We start from the raw sequence: 22,418 nt of genomic DNA on the forward strand, positions 1-22,418 counted from the left end.
CAGCCCCCCACCTCAACGCCTCCCCCACTCCAGCCACCTTCCCCTCACTGCCAAGCCTGGCACCTTAATGCTCAGGTCACGCCTCTCCCCCCAACCGCCCCCCTCCGTAAGGGGCCAGTCAAGGCCACCACGCCCTGCCCCGCTGCTGCTGCAAGCTGTCTCCCCACTGCCCCCCCTTCTCTTCCTGCGGTGCCTTTTCTAGAGGCAGCAGCCTTCTGCGAGCCCCCCCCCCCAGCTGAACGGGCTCGGGTGGTGAGGGCAGCAAGCGCTCGGTCCCCCTTCGTTCCCTGCCAGGCAGGGAAGATTCGTTCTTGCCTGGGATCAAGCTTTCCTTTGGAGGTTTGTCATTCCAGCCCATCAGCCTGGAAAAGAGTGTTCCCGTAATACGAGGCAGTAATAAGGTGAGATGGTGGGGGCCTTCATGGGCTGTAACAGACTGGCCGGGGGGACACGAGAAGGGGAGAGACACGGGTAGACAGAGGGCCCGTGTGCCCGGGGCAGGGGAGAGATGTTCGGCTTTCCTCGTGTTTATTCTTCAAACGTCCCAGGTGAGGACATGATCAGCTTGATTTGACACGCCGGGAAACGGCTCAGCAGAAGGGCTTGCTTGCCCTGCAGCTCTGGGGGGGCAGATCCCGAAGCAAGCTCCCTCCTGCCTGTCTCAGAGGTCCTGCTCTTTCTGGGACGTCACCCGGCAGTGGAGGGGGGCCAAGGAGTGTGCTCGCCGTCCCTGTCCCTGAGAATCCCCCCTCCACACACGGGCTCCCTGCCCCCCCTCCCGCTGCTGCCCCCTCCAGGCAGGCCCTGGGCACAGCAAAGGTCTCTGAAGGGTTGCTTCTGACAGTCTTACTACATTTAACTGCTAGTGGAAAGACGTGCAATAACACCAATTTCCCATAATCCTAACGCAGTTGAAATTGTTATTCTCTCCGAGTCTTGCCGTTGCTGTCGTGGCAGCCATGGCTCTCAGCAGTGTTACTGCGGCGTTCAGTGTCTGTGGGGTCCCCCCACCCCGTCTCCTGAAGCCACAATAACAGCACCGATGCCCAGCATGACCACTGTTGCTCAAATCTGACCGGAAAGGATAGAGCCCACCCAGAAGGCCCGGCGACGGCCCGTTCTGCTCCCGTGAAAGTGGTCTTGGGTGTTCTGCACAGGTGGCTGTGGCTTGTGGGGACAGTGGGAGGGACGGAGGGCACAGGCAGCCCGTCCGTGCAGCGAGGGGCTGCAAGCCAGCCTTGCGGAGGGGCCGCGCGGCGGCCTCACGGGGCGGCTGCATGCGGGGCTCTGCGGGGCTCTGCAGTCCACATGGCCCATGGTTGGCCAGGGTGCGGGGCCCCAGGCGTCCCACCCTTCCGTCAGACCCCAGCTCTGCGGCCCTATGGGAGAGGCTAGTCTGCTGGGCTGCGCAACGGGAAGAGTGAGTGTCCGCCTGAAAGGGGTGTGGGACCGAGGGGGAGAGAGGTGGCGTGCTAGTAAGCACGGTGGTTGGCACCCAGGTAGTAAACGCCTCCTGGATGTTAGTGGTAGAGTTTGAAAAAGCGGCCAGAATCCCGAATGAACGCGACTATGACCAGCAGTAAACGACATGCCGTGTGGACAGTGCCGAGGACACGATGGCCACAGCGACCGCAATGAGCCGCGCCTGGCACGAGTGTGCCTTCCTGAGCTGCAGCTGGACGGACGGGGCCAGACACCAGGAAGCACCGGGGAGCCCGGGCTGGTTGTGTGTGGGGAAGTCCGAATCCCCAGGGAGTGCTGCTGGAGGGAACGTGGTGGGATGGCACCCAGAGGCGCTGTGGGGGCCTCGCCAGGGGGCAGAAGCACAGAACTGGCCCCAGCTCACTCGGTAACTGGTGGTGGGGTGTGCGGTGCCCCATCCTCCTCCCTGGGCCGCAGCTCGGGTCACTAGCGGATGCCTCCTCCAGGCAGGCCCCGGGCTGGGGGCTGCTGCCGCTGTGCGTAGAGGAGTCAGGCGAGGCCACAGATGGGGGCAGTGGGGTCTGACCGGTGCCAGGACGGGGAACAGCCTGAGGAGGTGGGATCTGTGATCCAAGCCCCTCACAGCAGTGGGCCGAGCCGACTCTGGAGTGGTGGGTGGGGTGAGAAGGGGGGCACCTCAGGGAAAGGGCCTCCTGCTTACTGGCAAGCCCCAAGCACACTTCGACCTTCTTACCTTCTGGGCCCCTGGACTTGGCTCCTGTTTCTGGGAAACAGAACCTTTGGGAGGACCGGGGAGGAAGGGGGAAGGTCCCCAAGTGGACACCCAGATTTGCTCACAGTACCCTGCCCGCCCCAAATGGCTCCCTCTCCGCACCATCCTGGGCGCCTCTGTCCTGTGGCCCGCCCTACTCATGACCCCGGGGAACCAGAGACTCTCAAAATAAAGATACTGATTAAAACCTCAAACTGTTGTAGGTAAAGCAGTACAACACTGGCATGAGATCAGAGAGATAAGTGGAAGGAAGTAAAAAGCTCAGAAACAGATCTTTTTTTTTTTTTTTTTAAGTAGGCTCCTTGCCCAGCGTGGAGCCCATTGTGGGGCCTGAACTCACGACCCTGAGACCAAGACCTGAGCCAAGATCAAGAGTCAGGTGCTTAGCTGACTGAGCCACCCAGGCGCCCCCAGATCTAAATACACTAAAAAAATTAGTCTAATATAAAAAGTGTCATCTCAAATTAGAGGGAAGGAATGGATTACTGAACAGAGAGTCGGGACCTGGGAAGCCATCTAAAAAAGAACAAAGATCACACTATGCCCCCACATAAATTCTAGAAAGACAAAAAAGGTAAATGTTAAAAAAACAAAAAAGTAAAAGCCTACAGTTACCAAGTGATAACGGCAGAGAGATTTTTTCTGGGAAAGACTTTTCTAAGTCTGACACAAACCCCGGGAGACATCAAAGAGTTGACACATTCACACCCTGAGGAATAAAAAAGTTCTTATGGCAAAAATACAAGCCCAGTTGAGAGATGAATTAGGAAGAATTATTTGCAGCTCATCAGCCAAAGGGCTAATTTTCCGAATCTCTAAAGCACTCCTGCACATTAATAAGCAAAAAGCAAATCCCATTGCAAAAAGGACAAAAAAAGAGGACGAGACCGTTTACAAAAAAGAAAATGTAAAGGACTCCAGCACGTGGAAGACGGTGAGTCGAACTCCGAGTCGAACTCATCGAGAGGGAAATGTGCCTTAAACTAGCGGCATCTTCCCCCGTCAGATTGGCCAAAGTCAAGAAATCGGTGACCGCTTTCTGGCGAGGGCGTTACTTATGCCCAGACTGTGGGGCGTGGATCGGTGGCACTGGTCAAGGAGGCTACGTGGCAAGAACGAGTGAAAGTGACGCTCTTTACCGCACACTTCCCCGCCCAGACCGCCGCCACACTGTGCTGGCAACGAAATGAGCACGCGGGGATGTCAGGGAGCCCCATCAGCCACGGGGACCAGGGATGAGTGGGTGGGGCAGGGGCGAGGGGTGGACGCCGATGGCGACGCTCTCAGTGCACGAAGGGCAAGGAGCCCTGGTTTTGCCAAGGTGCAGAAGAGGGAGCAGGCTAGTACTTGTGGGGAAAGGAGGCGAATAGGAAATGTGCATGTATATTTGCACGCACTTAAAATATCTCTGGGAAGATAGCAGGGAGATTTGCATTGCATACTTTGTAGTTCCTTTTTAATTTTGAACCGTGTCAATGTATCAGATGGTCAAATATTGGTTAAAACAGAAAGAATAGGAGTCTTTAGAATCTTAGAATCAAGTGACAGAATCTTTGCAGCAGAACAGCAGAATTTCCCGCCCCTGCTTCAATCCTCCCAGCCCCCAGGAACTCCCTCCCTCCCTGTAGCAGGTCCAGCTACAGATCAGCTCTGCCTAGAAAGACCTTGCTCACGCTGAGATCTCGCGGGAGGGGACCGAAGGGAGAGGAAGGCAGGACTGGCGCCCCCGGAGCTGGCCGTGGTGCGCCTGAAGGGATCTGATCCTTCCAGCCCCAGGGGACGACTCCCTGTACTGATCTGCTACCCGGGCTGGCTCCGTGCCTCCGAAGGCCTCTCCACCAGGATCAAGCAGGTGCGACCTGGCCTGCTGAGAAGCAGGCATGAGCCCAAGGAGGTGACCACAGTGGCCCCATCTGGCGCACCGGCTGGGACCGTTCTTTCAAGTGTCAGCTGCCCGGCCGGGAGAAGAAAGTGCCTCGTGGGGGGACTTCAGAAGCCCGGAGGAGACCTCAGGATAGAGTGACAGGCAGGAGGAAGGGGGGAAGGCTGCCGGTTGGTCTTCACTCCTCTCAGACTTCAGTCACCTGGGTCTGACTCCCCAGCACCTGACCTTGGAGGGCCCCTGGATGCCCACTGGCCCCTGCCACTCTGCCCAGCCCCAGCTCCTCGCCCCCCACCCTCGCCCCCCCCAGCTCCTCGCCCCCCCCCACCTCGGGCCTTCTTCTGGTTCCTGCCCCTCGTCCCCCTTCTAGCAGGAAGTGAGCCCCTCCCCTTGTCACTCTGCACCCTTCTCACGGGCTCATGGTTACTTCTGTACATTTCTGCCCCTTCCAAAACAGCATGCTCACTCCGACCTCTGGGAAAAAAGAAATGCCCAGCCTCCCTCCAAGGCCCACGTGCTCTGGGGAACAGGGGCTCTCGATCCGCTTTGTGCCACACCCCATGCCCACTGACACCCCAGCAAGGGCAGGCATCGGCCACATACATTCAGCAACCACGCGTGCAATGAACCGCGCAAGCGCTGAGGCTCGGAATGTGTGTAGGGGCCCAGTCCTGAGCGGGGAGCTGGGGGCACGGAGGTGGGCAAAGCCAATCTGGCCTGCAAGGAGCTCCCAGATGGGGAAACGGGTGGGGGAGCCAGGCGGAAGAGGACAGCACAGCCGCTCAGGACTGTGGCGGGGGAGCCCGCCAGGGCCGGGGGATCTTGAATAGCCTGTGGTAGGGGAGGAGAACCAAGGAAGGAGTCCCAAGGAGAAGAAAGGGAGGGCCAGAGCGAAGAGGTAAGGCGGAGAAGAGGCAGCGGTGCTGGGAGGGCCTGGGCTGTCTCATACTGCAGCAGCTGAGGTGACCGTCCCATACAGCAGTTGGGAGGTGTTGGCGTCGGGGAGGTGGGGTCACCCTGGGAGCAAGGGGAGTGGTGGGAAGGGCTCTGAGTTGGGAGTCACATCAGCGGGCTGAGTTTCACAATGGGGGCTCATGGAAGAACGAGGAGGGGAGGGGGCTGCGGCTGTGACCTGTGCTGGCCAGTCAGCGGCTACGGAGCTAGGATCTTATTAAGTGGGAGACCCTGGGCAACTTTCTTAACCTCGCTGAACCTCAGTTTTCCCAATTGCAAGATGGGATGATAGCACTACCCACATCACAGGGCTACCGTGAGGGTCCAACGGGTTAGCAGAGGCCAGCGTATGAGAGCGGGTGCGGAGCGAGTACTCCGGTAGCTGCTGGAACAACTGTCGCGGTGACCCAGAGGGAGGATGGCCTCCTTCCGAGGAGCAGGGACGGGGCGTCCAAGCTCTTCCCCTGCTGCTGGGCCTGCAGCCCCGTCTCCCTTCCCCCAGCCCCGCGGAGGCGCCTTACCTTGTGCAGCCAGTGCAGGCTCATCTGCTGCCCCACGGCGATGTGACATAGTGCCAGGACCTGCAGCGGGGACCCGCAGGGGACGGTCAGGGGCCACGTGTGACCCGAAGGTTTCTGCTCGTTCCCAGACACCCTGCTGCCCACTGCTGCTCTGGGCCTGGCTCGGAGCCGTCAACAAACCCTCCATGGGAATGCCCCGGCCCAAGCCTGGCCACCTCCCAGATGATTCTAGGCCTCTAGGCTCCTCCTCCTCTACAATTTCTCCCTCGAGAGCTCACTGGGCCCTGCTGCACTTGGGTTGCCCAGTGAGTGTGTTGGGGGTTCGAGGCCCTAGGATTCTGAAGCTGACTTGGGCCCAGTCCCCTGAGAGCCCCCAGTCCAGCATGGGGACTGACCCGTCTGAGGGAGTAGAGAATTGGGAGCAGGAACCAAAGCAGAAGCTTCTGGAAGAGACAGTCTACAGTGGGCCCTAACAGCAAGATGGCTCTCACTGGGTCAGGAGGAAAACGTTCCAGGATGGGGCAAGAGCAAGATGACCTCCCACCTTAAAGGAGACCAAGCCGTAACGGTGCAGGAGGCTGAGCGGCCCTGGGAAAAGCCAGCTTCCCCCTTTTCGACCAGGGTGGCTCTCCCTCCCCCTCGGAGCAGGGCCGCCCGCCCTCCGGGACAGCCCCACGTACCAGGAGGCCCGCGATGTAGGTGAAGGCCGCAGCGGTGGTCACGAGGATGGGCACGGACCAGTCGCTCCAGTAGCCCATGTGGTTGTAGAGGTACCTGCCGGGAGGGGAAGACGTCAGACCCGCACCCGGAGCTTCCCCGGGGCCCACGGGCCGTCCGCTCTCACAGCCAGGCTCAGCGACCAGGCCCGGCACCGCTCAGCAACGCCATCACGGTTTCCATGCTCCCCAGGCAGGCCTGTCCGGGGCTCACGGCGGACACCCGGGCAGGCCACGAGGCATAAAGAAGAAAACAACAATTCACCGTAATTCTACAGCCCAGAAGGAACCATCACCAAGACTTTGCAGGTGGTCCTTCCGGTGGGTTTCTCCTGGTTTTATGTATTTGTAGACCAGCAAAGCCAGGAGCCTGCCACGTCCAGCACGTGCTCAGCTTGGTTTCGGAGGGGGGCGCAGAGGGTTCCAATCCCCACTCTGCCTCTTACTGGCCTGCAGGACCCTGCAGAGGGGACAGGCTTCCCTGAGTCCAGGATGCCACTGACTCTGACATTCATCTCCATTTCGATGCTAAAATGTGAAAATTTGGGGGTCCTAGGATGGATCAGCTGTCATCCCTGACTTCTCTGAGCCTCCATTTCTTCTTCTATAGGACAGAGAGAACAAAGTGCCCTTCACAGGGCTTGCTGAGCACGAAGTGAGACAAGGCACATGGTAAGCACTCAATCAATTCTGTTCTCGTTATTAACGCAAGAATTTACTGATGTCAGTAAAAATCCCAAGGAAACGGGCCTTTCGAACAGCCATGTGGTCTGCTGAATTAATGTGCCATATGTAGCCAACTTTCTACTAATGAAAACAGTTTCCAATGATTCACTCTTATAAATGAACACAAAAAAGGAAATTTTGCACATAGCTTTCTGTGTTATTATTTTCTTAGGATAGGCTCCTACAAATAGAATTACAGGGCCAAAGGAAATGAACTTTTTAAGGCTCCCGATAGCTGCCGCTTAATTGGTCTCCAGAAAGACGTGAAACACCCGCATCCTCCCTGGACAGCTGGGGACACTGAGGCTCAGGGTAATGAGAGAATGGGAGCCAGCACCAGGCCTGGGCAGGGGGCTGGGCGGGGACGCCAGGAGGACACTCTGGGGCACCTGCCCTCTCCTGCACCCTCCCTTGGCCCTCATCCTCAGATTCCAGGGGAAAATCTGCTTAGAAGACAACTGAATGCACTCCTCTCACCGTACAGCTGGAAACGCTGAGGCCCAAAGAGGGGCAGGACCCGCTCCTTGGGAAGGACTTCCGAAAGATGTTTTGGTGACACTTGTCTCTCACTTTTGGCAGGGAGCCCTTCTGGATAGCAACAGCTCATACAGCCCCTCCCTGGCTCTCCGTACCCAGCCCCAACCACCGGCTTCTCACTCACGTCCTCTCACTGCGTGAACGATCCGCAGACACTGTCGAGACCAGGAGGGCCGGGCCAGGGTCTCCTGAATCCCAGCACGGACTCCAAGAAACTGCAGTAACAGGCTGAGGGAGCTACGGGTCTTCAGGCCATCCCTAAGTCCCAGGCAGGCCTTCCCCCTGCAGCCTTTCTAACAGGGCAGGCACTCTGCTTGAATGGCCCAGTGACAGGGCGCTCACTCTCTGAGGTCGTTCTGTGGACAGCGTGATACGGTCAGCCGTATTCAAGTCCCTGTCCCAGATCAGCCTGCATCTTGCTGTGTGACTTTAGAAAGTCTACTTAACCTCTCTGAGCTTCAGTCTCCTCAGACGGTCCTCAAACTGTTTTGGCACTAAGTGGCTTTGGCCGTGGGTGAGTCCTGCCCTCTCTGGGCCTTAGTTTCCCCATCCATATGTGATGGGGGTGGACGCGATGATCTCCCAGGCAGCAGCGCTCCAGTTCTGCAGAGCTGTCCGAGGTCTGCAGTGGAGGGCCAGCACGCAGTGTTTCCATTCACTCTCTACAGTGCCGTGCTTCGGATACATGGGAGGATGAATGACTGATTGACGGCATTTAATAAAGGCCAGAGGCCACCTCTGGGACTCAGGCTCATCTTGCCGGGCTGCCGGGGGACAGCAGCACATCCTTTATTGTGCTCATTAATAGCGGGGCCACAGCCGCTCGCCGTGCAGAGGGGAGTGGATGCCCAGACCACATTAACGGCATCTCAGTACCGTCCCAGAATCCTAGAACCACAGCCCATCAGAAGCCCAGAGTCCTTGAAATCCCACATGCTCACCTCATGGCCTCTCTCCAGCTCAGGAAGCAGCCCTGAGGGTGCCGCGGAGCTCTGAGCCCTCCCACGGCCATCATCTCCTTCCATCCTCAGAAAGACCCGATGCGGGGGGAGTTACCCTTTTCTGGAGGACGAAACTGAGCCTAACAGGGGCTCGACTGAGTGTGCTCACGGTCACACTGAACTGAGCTGAACTTTTAACCAGAAGGAAAACAGCACTGGATGGGGAGCGAAGAGGCCTGGCTTCCAAGCCCCACCTCTACTCCCACTGCCTGTGTGACCCGGGCCTCAGTTTCCTCACCTGTCAATGGAGGAGTTCCCCACTAGAACCCAGGGAACTTACTCCCCTTCCCATGCCTTTCACTGTCTGACAAAGGCAGGCCATGGAGGGGGTGAGGAAGCAGGTACCCGTGTGTACCAGGTACCAGCCGCGGATGGCCCTGCCCTTGGACCCGAGGCTGGTACCCATAAAGGACCCTGAGCTATCCTAGAACCATAGCATCTGCCAGCTGCCCAAGGTCCTGCTCAGGGATTTCGGACACCTGGGATCTGGGGTCACCTTCTCTGCCAAGGCCCTGGTCTTTCTGGGCCTTGGGGTTCTTGTCTACGATGAGGTCCAGAGGCCCCAGACCCCGGCTGAGCCCTGCCCAGGTCCTCCTTTCCTGTTTTCCATGACAGCACACCAGGAAGGAGTCCCCTGCTCTCCCCAGCCGGTCTCAGCTCCCGCTGGGCCTTTGTGCTTTCCAGAGGACTCTGTCCCCAAAAGCCACACAGAGAGCTCTGAGGGCCAGCCTGGGAGACAGTTCAAACCAAAGCCCCCCAGTGCCAGCCCAGCAGGGCCCAGGCCCCCGTGTCCCGCCCCCCCCACTCACCAGTTGAATTCATCGTAGTCGTTGCGGACTTCCCACCAGAAGTAGAGCCAGGTGAGTGTGAGGCCGAAGGTGAAGCTGAGAAGCACGAACCAGAGGCGTTCCCACTGGAAGAGCAGAGCAAGGAAAGGAGGGGACAGTGAGGTCAGGGGCTGGACCCCTGGGCCACCTCCCACCTAGAATGTTCCTCCCCCTCCCCTTTTATAGCTGGACCTGCCAGGCAGGTCCATCCTGGTGGGGACCTGAGGTTCAGAGAGGGAAGCCACCTGCCCAACACCACAGAGCCCAAAGCCACAAAGTGGTAGGGAATAGGAGCGGATTCAGGGGTCCACCCCAGGGGTCTTCTCTGCCCCTTTGGCTGAGGCCTTTCCAGGTGCACCAGTCTCCCCATTCCGGTGATGGCCCCCAGAAGCAAAGGCCACGTCTGTCCTAAGTCTTCACACTGGCATGGCCTCTGTAGTCTGTGAGGTCACATCCCTCACCTCCTTCCCTTCTCACACACACCTGCAGGGCAGGTGTTCCTTCTCACCTCTGCCCCATGCTACTCAGAGACGCACCGAGGCCCAGAGAGGTGAAGCGACTTGCCCTAGTCACACAGCAAGTTAGCAGAGGATTAAAGACCAGCGCCCCAGTCTCTGGACTTGACGCACAGTGTTCTGCACCCCCCCCCCCGTACCAGGCACTAGCCCCTCAGGGCTGGGCCACATAGGCCCCCTGTCTCCTGCAGGGATGCAGGTGGGGTTCCCCCGACACTGCTACTTCCGGAGAGGTCTGCAGGCACTTCCGGCTGGGCCCTCACGTTGATCCCTGCTTTCGTCTGGCCCCTTTTCTCCGAAGCACAGCAAGCTGGGAACACCCTGCTTTCCGGGAAACTGCTGAGATCGTCCGAACAATCCAACAGTGCGCGAGGGAAGTCGGTGCAGAAAAGAACCAAGACCACCCCCACCTTGAGGGGCTGCAGGGCTCGGGTGGCCCCGGCATCTCTTGCCTGGACACCGCCCAGAACCCTTGCGGGCTCCCTGCAGCTCCCCTGGGCTTCTTTGACCCTTCCAGCCCAGAGGCATGGTTCTAACCCCTGTGTAACCTCTCGATGGTTCCTCACTGCTTAGCCAAGCAGGGAGGCCCCTTTGGGGGTGTTGCCCCCACCTCTCTAGCTTCATCCCCTTCCCCCACCAGCTCCCTCACCCTGGAAGAGCTGCTGCCCCCTGGCTTATTTGCCTAACATTCCCATTCACCTTTCAAGTCAGCTCCAATGTCACCTCCTCTGTGAAGTCTTCCTGGACTCCACCTCCGCCACCCACGCTGCTCCCCCAGCACCAGTGCCCCGTCTTTAAATTCACGCCCTGTGCACCGTGATCTGCTCATGGGACGGTGTCTCCCAAACGACTGCGGGGTCTGCAAGGACACCCCCTTATAATTTAGACTTCAGGCAGGAACACACGTACAAGAGGAGGGAACTTTCGTTCACTGCCCAGGACGCCTCCATCCTGTGCCACCAAGAGACACCACCGTGGGGCGCTGATGCAGACGGTGTCTGAGCCAGACTCCCTGTCTACCAAGCCGCACACCTCAGGCATTAGAAACTGGCATAACCCCTCTGTGCCTCAGTTTATTCGTGTGTGCGGTGAGGACAGTAAGAATACGTACACCATGGGGTCGCTGTGAGGAATAAATGAGATAATACGAGCCAGTGCTCAGAACCAGGTCCACGAGCAGTCAGCGCCCCAGCAGCATGTCTGCAAGCATGCTCCGCCTCACCCGGCACGCGGGAAAGGCCCTCAGAGCCGGGGAGCCAGGAAGCTCCACACAGAGCACCCACTCCCTGCCTCGCCCTGGGCAAGAGGGTCCGAGCTTGGGTGACAGTGAAAGCAGCCTCCTCCACTCACGGCCAAGTACAGGGCCAGGTGGCCTTGCTTCGCCCCACTTTGTATCTAAACAGAGCCGAGGAGGTGACAGCTCCCTGAAACCATCTTTCCAGCAGGTGGTGGTGGGTGGCTTCTCAGACGGTCGCCCACTTGTGTCTGTCCCGCCCAGACAGAGAATGGCACGAGCCCCAGCTCCAGGCCCGCGAGGCTCAGCCTCGCTCAGGAATGGAGACACCCCAGATGGGAGCAGGGCAAGCCTTGGGCCTTCCTGGAGCCTTGGAACCCTGACAGCCACCAACGAATGGCCGTGACTGTTCCGGGAGCAGAGAAGGGCCACGCTTCAGCCATGGGGCTGAGGGCTGTGGGATGCCCCGTCGGAGCCAGCACCCCCAGCCCGGCGGGCCTAGCATCCCCCGGGCCTCGACTTTCTCAGAGTCCCTCTTGCTGCCTCCAGTGCTTATTTGCTCACACATAAGAATTCACTGGCCCCCCATTTCCTGCAGAGTGCAGCCGGCTGGTCCCGGGCCAGCTTAAACATCGGTCTTCCAAGACCGAGCCCCCTCTGCTCATGTCATGCCCCAGCTCAAGAGTCTTCCTGGCTTCAGCCCTCACCTGTGCCCTCACCCAGGCACGACGCCCCCAAATCGCCCGCAGTTCCTCAAACCGGCTCTTTCAAGCCCGGCCTCCGCGCAAGCCACGCCCTCCTCCGTTAGTCCATGCGGTGACCCTCCTCCTCCCGGAGGCCTTCCCTGTCCCAGGGAGGATCTCCTCTCCACAGAGCTTCCAGAGCCCTGGCCCCCGTTTCTGTTGGGGCAGGGACCCCGCAGTTCTGCGTGTCGGTCTCCTCCGCTATACTGGAAGCGCCTTCAAGATCTGGGTGGGGGGGGGAGTGGAAACTCAAAGAAGATTTGATAATGAGATGGTAGGTGAGAAAAGACCCTTTCTCCTGCTCCAGCATGAGGATGCCCACCCAAGAGAGATTTCACTGGGGGCTTCCCGCCCCACCCCCACGGAGGGGCCCGTGGGCTTCCGTGCGAGCCCGGCTGGCAGCGGCGGGCAGCCACCTGTCCACGAGATTGCTCTAGGTCAGCACGGGCAAGGCTGCTGCACCGGGGGCCCATAGACAAGGTTCCGAGAGGGCTCTGGGTGAGGGGTGAGCCTCAGCTGATGATGGGTCCTGTCCCAGGCAAGCAGCCTGGAATTCAGGGACCGTGGCAGGTTAGAGAGCCCATTCCAGGGGCTGGGGAGGGGTCCTAGGGTGAGGTACGATGCAGGACCCAGGGGCAATTCTGACAGGTGGCCAGGAAGACCACGGGTGTTGGGGGGCCCACAGCAGACAGGGGTCCTGTGCACTAAGGGCCACTGTCCCCACTTGGCCAGATCCTGACAGTGGGGCAGGAAGGACAGGGCAAGACTGAAGCGCTACCCTGCCCCAGGCCTGGACACTGGCCCGGATGAGAAAACTAGAGATGGCAGGTGGGTGAGAACCCAGGGCACGGCAGAGACGGGGGCCAGGCCTAAGCAACAAGGAACTGGGAACCCCATTACCAGAACCAACCATGAGCTGGGGCTGGGGGCCACCTAGAGATGAAAATCTTGGATGCTAGAAGCTGGGGGCCCCAAGGCACCAGGGAGCCCATAGATGGGGACGAAGAGGCCCGACCCCAGTGGGGAGGTGGCAGGTCACTGTAAGAACAATTGGAGGAAAAATCTGGATGGCAGGGGCTGGAAGAAAGGGGAGGGGAAGGCCAGGAACTGGTGGAGGAAGTGGCGGGCCGCAGCTCCACCAACAAGGAGGCTCCAAACAGCACTAAGGGTCCTTTGTCGGGGCCACTACAGGAAAGAGGCCCGGGCCTGCTCCCAGGAGGTCCAGGCTCCGAGGTCACGGCCAGCTGCGAGGGATGGTGGACCCCCGGCCCTCCCTCACCTCTCCCAGTCTGCACGGGGCCTGGGGCTATTTGTGGGTTTTTATCCCCATCCAGGAGCAAATGAAGACCCCAAGCCTCAGAGGACGGCCAGCACATTCAGCCGAGCGAGCTTGGACCCCATCACTAAGAAGCGACACTCATGTCATGGTTACCGTCCGTGTGTGTATTTTTCACAGCCCCTTTCCAGCAGATGCTGGACATAGATCTGGAGGAGGGGCGCCTTTCTCTAATTCGCACAAAGGCTCAAGTATGTGTGGGAGTCAGAGGCTGAACCACATGCCCAAGGTCACCTAGTAGGGGAAGAGGGAGGTGGGATTGGACCCAGGTGTCCTGACCAGGAGCCAGTCCTCTGCAGGTCCCCTTGAGAGCCAGCCCTGCACAGCTCTCCCCCAGACCCATCCCTGCCAGCTGGGACCCAGTATAGAAGTCCCAGGCCCAGCCTGGCCCCCTGCGATTCCTTGCTTCTCTCTCCCTGGACTCCACCCCATGCCAAACCTCCTTCTCCTTCAGCGAGCCCCCCATCCCTCCAGCCCGTGAAGACCTCCTTTCCCGGAGCACTTCTGCACAGACTCTCGGTACCCAGCAACTTAGCCCTCAATCATATTCTGAAGTTTGGAGATGGAAAGAGCCTGGGCTCGGGAGGCAGATGGACCAGTCTCTGCCCCTTGGGCAAGTTAACCCCTCTGAGCCTCAGTTTCCTTACCTGTAAAATGGGAAAAATAACCCCCTACCTTGGAGAGTTGGTATTAAATGAGATGATGTCTGTCTAGTGGCACAGTCGGTGCATAGAAGGGGACCGTTCACTGGGCTGTGGACTCCTTCAGGGCAGGCATGGCTGAACTAGGTCTGCGTGCCCTGGGCCCACGTCCTGCAGAGCACAAGGCCGTGCTCGGATATGCTGTGAAGAACCGAAGAAGCCAGTATGACTGACCCAGGGAGGCTTCAGGCCACCAGCGGACAAGGCCATCGTCCAACCCAGACACAGCCTCAGGCTGAGCCCTCGGGCCTCAAGGAACCAAGGGAAGGAGCTCCTGTGATATGCAGCCTCCTTCCTTTCAGAGCCTTCTAGCCGCCCGGAGTGGAGCAAAGGTCAGGTAGTCAGTCGCCGAGCTGACTGGGCAGCAGCGGGCACGAGGGGAGGCGGAGAGCAGCTGGGGGAAGGGGACAGGCCCTGGCTGTGAGCTGGGCAGGCTGCTCCATCCCTGTGCCGGCAGCAGGGGGTGAGAGAGAACCCCAGAGGCCCCAGACCCAAGGCCCAAGCCCTTCGCCCCCTGCCTCATCCCCTCCCATGCTTGTCCCCACCCTCCAGAAAGACTGGTTCCTCCATCCCGTGCCAAGCAACAGTGTGCCAATTTCCCAGAGGCCACAGCTCCTCCTCACTGTCTCCTGCTGATTGTCACGTCTTCTCCTTACCCCTCTTCGTCTGTCCCGCCCACCCCAGAGCCTTCTGCATTCAGAGAAAAAAACGTGCAGCAGGAGCTTATAAGCAGCGGGGGGCTCTCACAGTCACAAAGCCAGCGGCGGCAGCCACACACCCAGCCCTACACAGGACGCGTGGGCCCGCCCCGCACCACAGCCCCAGGCCAGGAGGCACACAGACCCCACTCCCACCCCTGGGGCCCCGAAGGGTCCAGACGCCAGCCTTCCTGTCTCGGCTGGGCCACAGACTGCGGAGTCACAGGACTGCAGAGCCAGCGCTGGTTTGCCGGCCTCCTGCTCCCCCCTGTCACCCCGGGGCAGAGATGGCCTCTGCAGCCCCCAGGAGAGGAGCCCAGCCCGCCTCGCTCCTGCAGCTCCAGGGACTGGCACTCTCCCTCTGGACTGAACGTCCTTCCTTCGAAGACGGCAGCCAGATAGCGACATGCTGCCTTTGGGAGCTCAGCGACACTGGCTTCGGACCCCAGGCTGGCCACCTACCAAATGGGTGGCTTTGGACAAGACACGTGTTTATCTTCCTGAGCGCCAGCTTCCCGCTCTGTAAAATGGGGACAGCGGGGTGGCAGGCAGCGCAGACCAGCAGGACCTGCGTGTCCCTCCGTCCCTCCCTGAGGTGCCGCTGACATCTGCCTCCCCGGGAGCCACCGTGAAGAGGGCTGATACCATGCAGAACAGGTCTGGCCAAAGCGCAAGAAATATTGGGGTCAAATGACCGGGGCGTGGGGGAATACAAGCAAGAGCTGGGTGGTAATTCTCAGCCCTCCTCCCCATGAGCCCCAGGGCTGTGGGCCACTCACTCAGGACCAAGGCCCAGCTTCCTCCTCTGTTCAGAGGGATGACATCACCTCTACCTCATGGGAGGGCTGCCAGGCCCGCATGTGATTACAGATGTAAGCTGTAAGTCGCCAAATCCATGGTCGTTCCTATAATTATCATTTTGCATCTGACAGCCCTTTAATTATGCGAAGACAGTGATCAAGACGTCCCCCACCCCCTGCTCTATGCCAAATTTCTTGGGCTGCTGAGGACAGCTGGTAGCTCACCTGCCCCCCCCGCCCCCGCCCAGGGTGGGTGCCAGGGTCGGCGGGGTGCAAAGGGCCGGCCCAGGTCTGCGGGCTGCTGTCCTAGGAGCAGGCACAGATGAAGGAAGGAGACCCTGGTACAGCCACTGCCCGTGCCCGCTCCCAGCCCTGCACTGCTGGCTGCGGGAGGACAGAGCCCTGCATGAGCTCTTCAGAGTGGGGGCAGGGCGCTCTGAGGCCCCCCACCTGCTCCATGGCCTCTCATCCTCTCTTCTCTCAGCTCTCTCAGCAAAGCGGGAGCTACAGTTGGGGGCAAGCGGGGCTTGGAGAGGGGAAGTGACTTGCCCAAGGCCACAAAGGGCAACCTAAATAGTGGAGCCAGCATTCGCACCCAGGTCTGAGTGCCTTCAGCAGCGCCAATTATCCCAGAGCAACAGTAACCAGGACAGGTAACTACCTTTGTCCAACCAAGGAGGAAACTGGCTCAGAGGGCAAGGCCCGGCCCAAGGTCAGCAAGTGAGTCATAGGCAGTGCCAGGCCAGGAACCCTGGAATTTCAGTTAAAGAAGAATTCAGAGATCGTCTCGCCTCATCCTCTACAGATCCAATTCCGAAATGGAGAAACTGAGACCCAAAGAAGGGGGATAGACTGGAAACAGGGCCGCAAGATGAAGACACGGTAAATTAGTACAGAAAGGATGGAGAATCCAACAGATGGTGCTGGAACATCTGGACATCCATTTGGTAAAGAGTTAGACCCCTACCTTACATCCTATACCAAACCAAATCCCAGCAGCTCCCCTCCGTGTCTTTGCCACCACTCTCCTCCAGTCACCCCAGACACATGTACGCAGCCCTGCACAGTGGGAGGTGAGTGAGGCCTGGAATCCCCTCTGAGCAACCCCCACAGAAGACTGAGCAGACAGCAGGCAACTCCAATCCTAGGAATCAGTGTGGTGAATGGAGCAAGCATGGGCTGCTCGGAAGCCCACAGCCAATTACAGGAGGAGGGACAGTCTGGAGGGCTTCCTGGAGGAGGCGACACCTGCAGCAAAGTTGGAAGGAATGGGCCTGCTGGGATGACAGGTCAGGGAGCCTGGACTGGGGCAGTGGGAGGGAGCAGAAGTATGAAGGCACAGAGCTGGGCAGCTTTTTTTGGGGGACCTGGCTTCTTTTCCTGTGGGCGTATAAAAGCTTTCTCTATGTAAGAGTATTTACCTTCATCTATACTGTATATTTTCTCTTATTTGATCATTTTACTTTTATTTACTATGCTTTTTGTATAAAAATTTAAATTTTCGGGGTGCCTAGGTGGCTCAGTCGATTAAGTGTCTGACTTCAGCTCAGGTCAGGATCTCAGGGTCCTGGGATCGAGCCCCGCACTGGGCTCCACGCTCAGTGGGAAGCCTGCTTGTCCCTCTGCCCCTCCCCCCACACTTGTGCTCTCTTACACACTTTCTCTCTCTCACAAATAAAAAAATTTTTTAAAATTCTTTTTAATTTTCATGTAGTCAAATCTACCCCTTTTCCTTTATAGGTTTTGCCTTTGGTATTGTGTTTAAGAAAGGTAGCCCAAGGTTATATATCTGACCCCTATTTTATACTGATAATTTCTTGGCTTCGTTGTTTACATTCAAATCTGTAATCGGCCCAGCTCTCTGGCCGCCACGTCTGTGGCTCCACGTGGACAGAGGCGTGAGCGGAGAGAGGCTAGAAAGCCATTTCTCTCAAGCGTTAAGATTAGAATTCCTTCTAGTTCACATCTTTCCAAGTTGTTCGAATTTTCTCAACAAATGTGTGCTTCCTAAATAGAAAAGAGGAGTTTAAAAATAGGGGAAAAAATACATTTTAATCCATCTGGAATGTATTTGGATGTGAGGTAAGAGGCAGAGATCTAATTTTACTTCCACCAAATGGGCACCTCAGCTGTCCCTGCACGGTCTGTGAAGTCTGCCATCGTTTCCGTGTTCGTGCAGCGCATGGCACATCCTCAGATGTTTCTGGGCTTTCTCGTCTGTCCCACAGCAGCCCTTCCCTGTGGGTGGGCGCTGCCCGGCGCGCCTCCCTCGCGGCTGAGCTCCGCGCCCCGCGCCGCCCGTGGGGTCCCCACTGCGCTTTAAGGTTCTCAGCAGAGACAGGAGACAGATTGAGGGGTGCCTCCCCACGGAGTGTGCCCTCGTGCGCGCTACGTCTCAGGCACGCCAGCTCCTCCTGTCATCAGCCTGTTTTACCCTTACCACGTGCCAAGTGGGGGGACTAATGAGCCAGAAAGGCCTGGGATATGTCAGCTGGGAAGGGTGCAGGGAGCTCCCCCCTCCACCCAGGGGAGAGACAGGCCCTGGCAGGATTACTCTGGCCCTGACCCAGGAGATTTGGGGGAGGGGGTGGCCTGGGGAGTTTGAGATGTACTAGAGCATTAGGGTCAAGCAGGGAAAGGGATTAGAGTCCCCACCCCCAGCCAGCTCCTGACAGCCTAAGAGGCCGGATTGATTTTTCTGGGCTACAGAGCGCCAGGCAATTAGGCCTCTGTCTGCCCTTGCTTTTGCTGGGGGTGCACCGAGAGCGGCTCATTAGGCGGTAGGATGAAACCAGGCCCAGCCCGGAGCGCCCCGCCTCTCTGCACGCATCCTGTGGGTTATATCAGCTCACGGGGAGGCAGGAGTGGAAGGGGGGGGGGACCTTAGGAGGGTTACCCTGGGCCCTCAGGGGGCCCTGACAGGGCCACAGGGTGATGGGTGCCTGTGCCCCCTGCGGCTACCCTATCATCTCCTGCCCCATGCACACTCTCTAAGCAGACACTCAAGGCGATCACAGAAGGTTCTCCTGGAGTGTGGCATGGCCACGCCAGGCGCCCTCGGCATCAGTCAGGGAGGAGCTGGGTGGAGCGTCGGGGTTCCTGAAAGCCGAGACGGCATGGCTTTATTGCAGTGATAAATTCTCAGCTCCCTGCGCTGCAACAGACCGGGGCTCTGCCGGTCTCCCCTCTGTCTCACGGACGCACTAATATCATCTCGCATTTGCTATCATCATGGCAACCCTGCCACGCTTAGAGGATAACGCGAGGTCTTATCCCCACTTTATTTGTCTTATTATTTTATTTTTTTAATCCCCACTTTAGGAGCGGGAAAACTGGAGATCAGAAGGCGCCCCTCTGACCTGCTGGGCCCCTTCTCGCGAAAGTACCAGAGAAGGGGACAGCCACCCTTTTGAAAGTTTATAGGGCGAACACGTTTTCCCCAAGGTTGGGACAGCGGTCTCTCTTGTACAAGACGTGAAGTGCACTGGTGTCCCTTGGGGCATGACTCTGTATGTCCAGCTAACCCATAAGCAAGCTGAGGCCCAGAGAGGGTCTGGCCTTGCCTACAGGGTCACACACTAAGTCACTGATGCAGGCGGGGGAGAGTTCAGGTCGCTGTCCCCCGGCCAGGGATGCCCTGGCACTTTCGGCTGACTCCAGTGATACCCTGGAGCCCATGGCAAAGGCTGCTTTATCCAGGGAGCCCACCTTGATTTCTGAGTGGGATCCACTCTCCCCTGGAAGCCCACCTGGTGGTGATAAGACAGTGAGGTGGGGACTGGGCTGGGAAAGTCTCCACCCCCGTGCTCCTGCGCACCCACCGGCCGAGGCCGATCTCAGCTCCCAGGGTGGCCTGGGAGGTCCCGTGGCAAAGCCCGCACCCTCATCTGCTAACCACAGCCCAGAGCGCCAGAGGACAGCATGCACCTGTCCACACATGTATGCCTGCCCCTCCCAGACCAGCCAATACCCGAGAGCTCATCGGAGGTCTTACCCCTCTGGGCACAATCAGTAGGACAGCAGGCCCGGTCCTTAACTGGCTTCCTCGCTACTCTTCAGCTCCCTGCCTCAGTCACCCTGCCGGCTTTGCCCCGAGCCCCAGGCCCTGCTCTCACCACGCTGAGTCCCTTGGGAGACACAGAAAGTCACAGTCCACAGGGGCAACCCAGAACGGAGGTGCTATGGGAACCTAGGGGAGGGAGCCTGGATCTTTTTCTGTTTAAGGGGGATAATTCCTAGAGGAGTAGGCATTTGCCATGAGCCTTGAGAGGTAAGGAGAGCAGGGGCATTCCGAGCAGGGGGGCAGCCTGACCACAGGCCCGGGGCTATGAAAGGTGAGGCTATCCTGGGAGGGGGTGGGGAAATGGTGGACTTGCCCCAGCAGGGGGTGCTGGCTGCAGGGGCTCCGGTCATAGGAGATAGGCCACTGGGGGTGGGGAGACTTTGTTGTCTGTGTCCCACCCCCACTGTGCTCCTCCTGGACTCTATGGGGACCACTCTCCCCTCCCACCCACCCCCGGACACAGCATGCTTTCCCATTTCCGTCTCTGGAATGCCCTCATCCAGCTAGGCTAGAAATCATGGGGTGATGGGGACTCCCTCCATCTCTTCCACAGCCAGTCTGTTGATTACACTTTCCAAGTGTCTCTAGAATCCCCCCCTTTGCCAGGAACCTGCATACACCTCCCCCAGGGGAGGCCTCCATCTTGCTGTCTGGCTCCCTGCTCCCCCACCTCCACTCCAGCGTCTCCGTGCACTCCCCACAACGTGCACTCCCCACAACGTAACCAGACTGGTCCTCACACAGCCCGGGTCTGCCTGCGCTCCCTCCGCCCAGGATGGCAAGCAGGCTCCCCAGCACACCTCAGGCTCAGGCCGCCTAGCAACAGCCCCCCCTTCTCACACCGGAGGAGCCAGGCTGAGGCCAGATTGCTTTCAGTTCCCAAACACAAGAAGCTCGGGCACCCACAGCTCCCCGTGCCTAGAACACTTCCCCATCTGGCTAGACAGGACTAACTCTCAGACATCAGCTCTCGGGCCAGCTCTCCTGTCTGGGCTTTTCCTGAGCCCTGGCAGGGATCACCCTGGGTGGCCTGGGTGTGTTGGTTCTTGCTGAGGAAGTAAGGAATCGTGCATCCCAGACAAGATCATTGGTGTGGAGCAGACGAGGGGCTCAGGACTGGGGAGGTGAGCAGAGAGGGCAACGCACACCGGGCCTCCAACTCCGTGGCTTGAATAAATCACTTATTCTTCCTGGAGCCCTCTCTCTGTGAGACGGAGGGGGGGTGTCAAACGAGCTTAAAACAGCCCTCGAAAGGCAAACGTACTACAGAAATACAAGAGAGTTGACAGTCGCCGCCTGTCTCCTTCAGGGTCTTGGGCTGGGAAGCTGCCCCACGTGTCTGACCTGTATGCCTCTTGCTCCACGAGAAGCTGGTTTTGACACTGTGCTGCCTCCCACAGACACGCAGTCTTCAGGGGGCCCTGGGGGACAGCCTGAGAACTGTCTTCTGTCCTACCCAGTCCTTAATTGGCAGTATTAGAGTAATGAGTCACAGACAACAACCAATTAATTATCTCCAGTTATAAAAAGCTGCACTTCCCCTTCCTAGCTGTGGAGTGAGCCAGCCTCCTGCTGCCAGGCTCCCGCACTCCCTGGGGGGCTGGGGGCAGAAGAGGGCATTTCACCTCTCCGGTCTGGTCCTCAGTTTCCTGTTTCCTTATGTGTCCGGTGTGTGTCCTGGGGCCGGGGGACAGTAAGAGCAAAGGCTTGGAGGAGCTGGGAATGCGTCGGGCTGGGGGGACAGGAAGGATTGGGCTGGGGGGGGGGGCAGGAAGGAGGCTGCCAGCTCTGATGTAGAGGAGGGGGCTCTCCCTGCTCCCCAGGATCCACTCCAGTACTGTGGGCCCACTGTTCATCCCAGAACCTTGGAGGGCTCCGACGCTGGCATTCAAGCCACGCCCACTCCTGTCCGGCACGCTCCTGGTCTCACGCTTTTCCTCCAGCCGGCAACTTCCCAAATCCTTCTCCTTTCTTCCCCTTCTGGCAAGTTCTCATGTAATCACATACTCAAAACACGCGTGTCCTCCCCTCCAGCCTTCATCCTCCTGTGGCTCCTTTTGTAAATCTATCCTGGACTCCAGGTGTGACATGGCTGGAAGCCTCGAGTTCTCCGTGGGTATCACGGTGAAACCCGCCCCACAGCGGCGACCTAACAGGGTGACGCGTGTAAGTTCTCAGTTCCTGGCATACAATAGGTGCTCGATAAATGTGAACTGTTGCTCTCATGCTTTATTTCCCAACCTGAGCAGGATCGTGATGAAAGGCTTCCGTGACTCACCAGTCTGTCACCCCATTTCACAGAAGAGGATCAGAGAGGTCTGGCTTCACAGAAGAACTTGACCCAGGGCTTGTCTGAGTTGGGAGGTGCTAGGGGAGGCAGTGCCTGGGCAGGGGGAGGGGAGGGGTCCCCAAAGTCAGAGGGGAAGGTCGGGATGAGAAGAGGCACGGGCCCAAAGTTGGAGCCCCTGCCCTTTTGGGGGCCTTTCCTCTACTGCCTTGGCAATGCTCCTTCATACCCCACCTGTGCCCCCGGAGCTCACCGGGGCCTGTCCAGCAAAGCTACGGAGCACCCACTCTGCAGTAGCCCCGACTCTGAAACGCCGATCACTATTCCCCTCCCTGTGTCAGGCCAGAGAGCCCAGCCCCCACCATGGTCCTCACCCGGCCATCTCAGGAGGGACTGGGGAGAAAAAAGAAGAGAAGAGAGAGAGAGAGAGAGAGAGAAGGGGTGAGCAGGCTGAGGCCGGCACCCAGGAAGTGGGCGGGGAAGCGGAACGAGGTGAGTGACAGGGAAGGGGGAGGAAGCTCGTCTTCAGCTGGGAGTCTCGGAGGGTCACCTGAGGTGAGCTCAGCCTGTTGCACAGAGGCCCTGACACCCAGAGCTGCTGCAAAACCCCCTCCCAGCCAAGCTGGCCTGCGGCCTCCGGCAGCCCTCCCGCCTTTGCTCCG

At 58.8% G+C, this 22,418-nt stretch overlaps 1 protein-coding gene across 4 annotated transcripts in view; it reads right to left on the bottom strand.

Moving 5' to 3' along the window:
* GDPD5 (glycerophosphodiester phosphodiesterase domain containing 5) overlaps positions 1-22,418 on the bottom strand; it is an 84,424-nt gene that overhangs the window by 17,153 nt on the left and 44,853 nt on the right. For all 4 annotated transcript variants that reach the window (XM_045816211.2, XM_045816208.2, XM_045816209.2 and 1 more), the window contains exons 4-6: positions 9,362-9,465; positions 6,253-6,346; positions 5,573-5,632 (exon numbers count right to left, since the gene is read on the bottom strand). In XM_045816211.2, coding sequence (XP_045672167.2) covers positions 5,573-5,632; positions 6,253-6,346; positions 9,362-9,465 — 258 coding nt within the window. The remainder of the gene's footprint in view (positions 1-5,572; positions 5,633-6,252; positions 6,347-9,361; positions 9,466-22,418) is intronic.

Source organism: Ursus americanus, chromosome 16 (assembly GCF_024610735.1).
Source record: "Ursus americanus isolate L20-20 chromosome 16, mUrsAme1.1.p, whole genome shotgun sequence".
Taxonomy (NCBI): Eukaryota; Metazoa; Chordata; class Mammalia; order Carnivora; family Ursidae; genus Ursus; species Ursus americanus.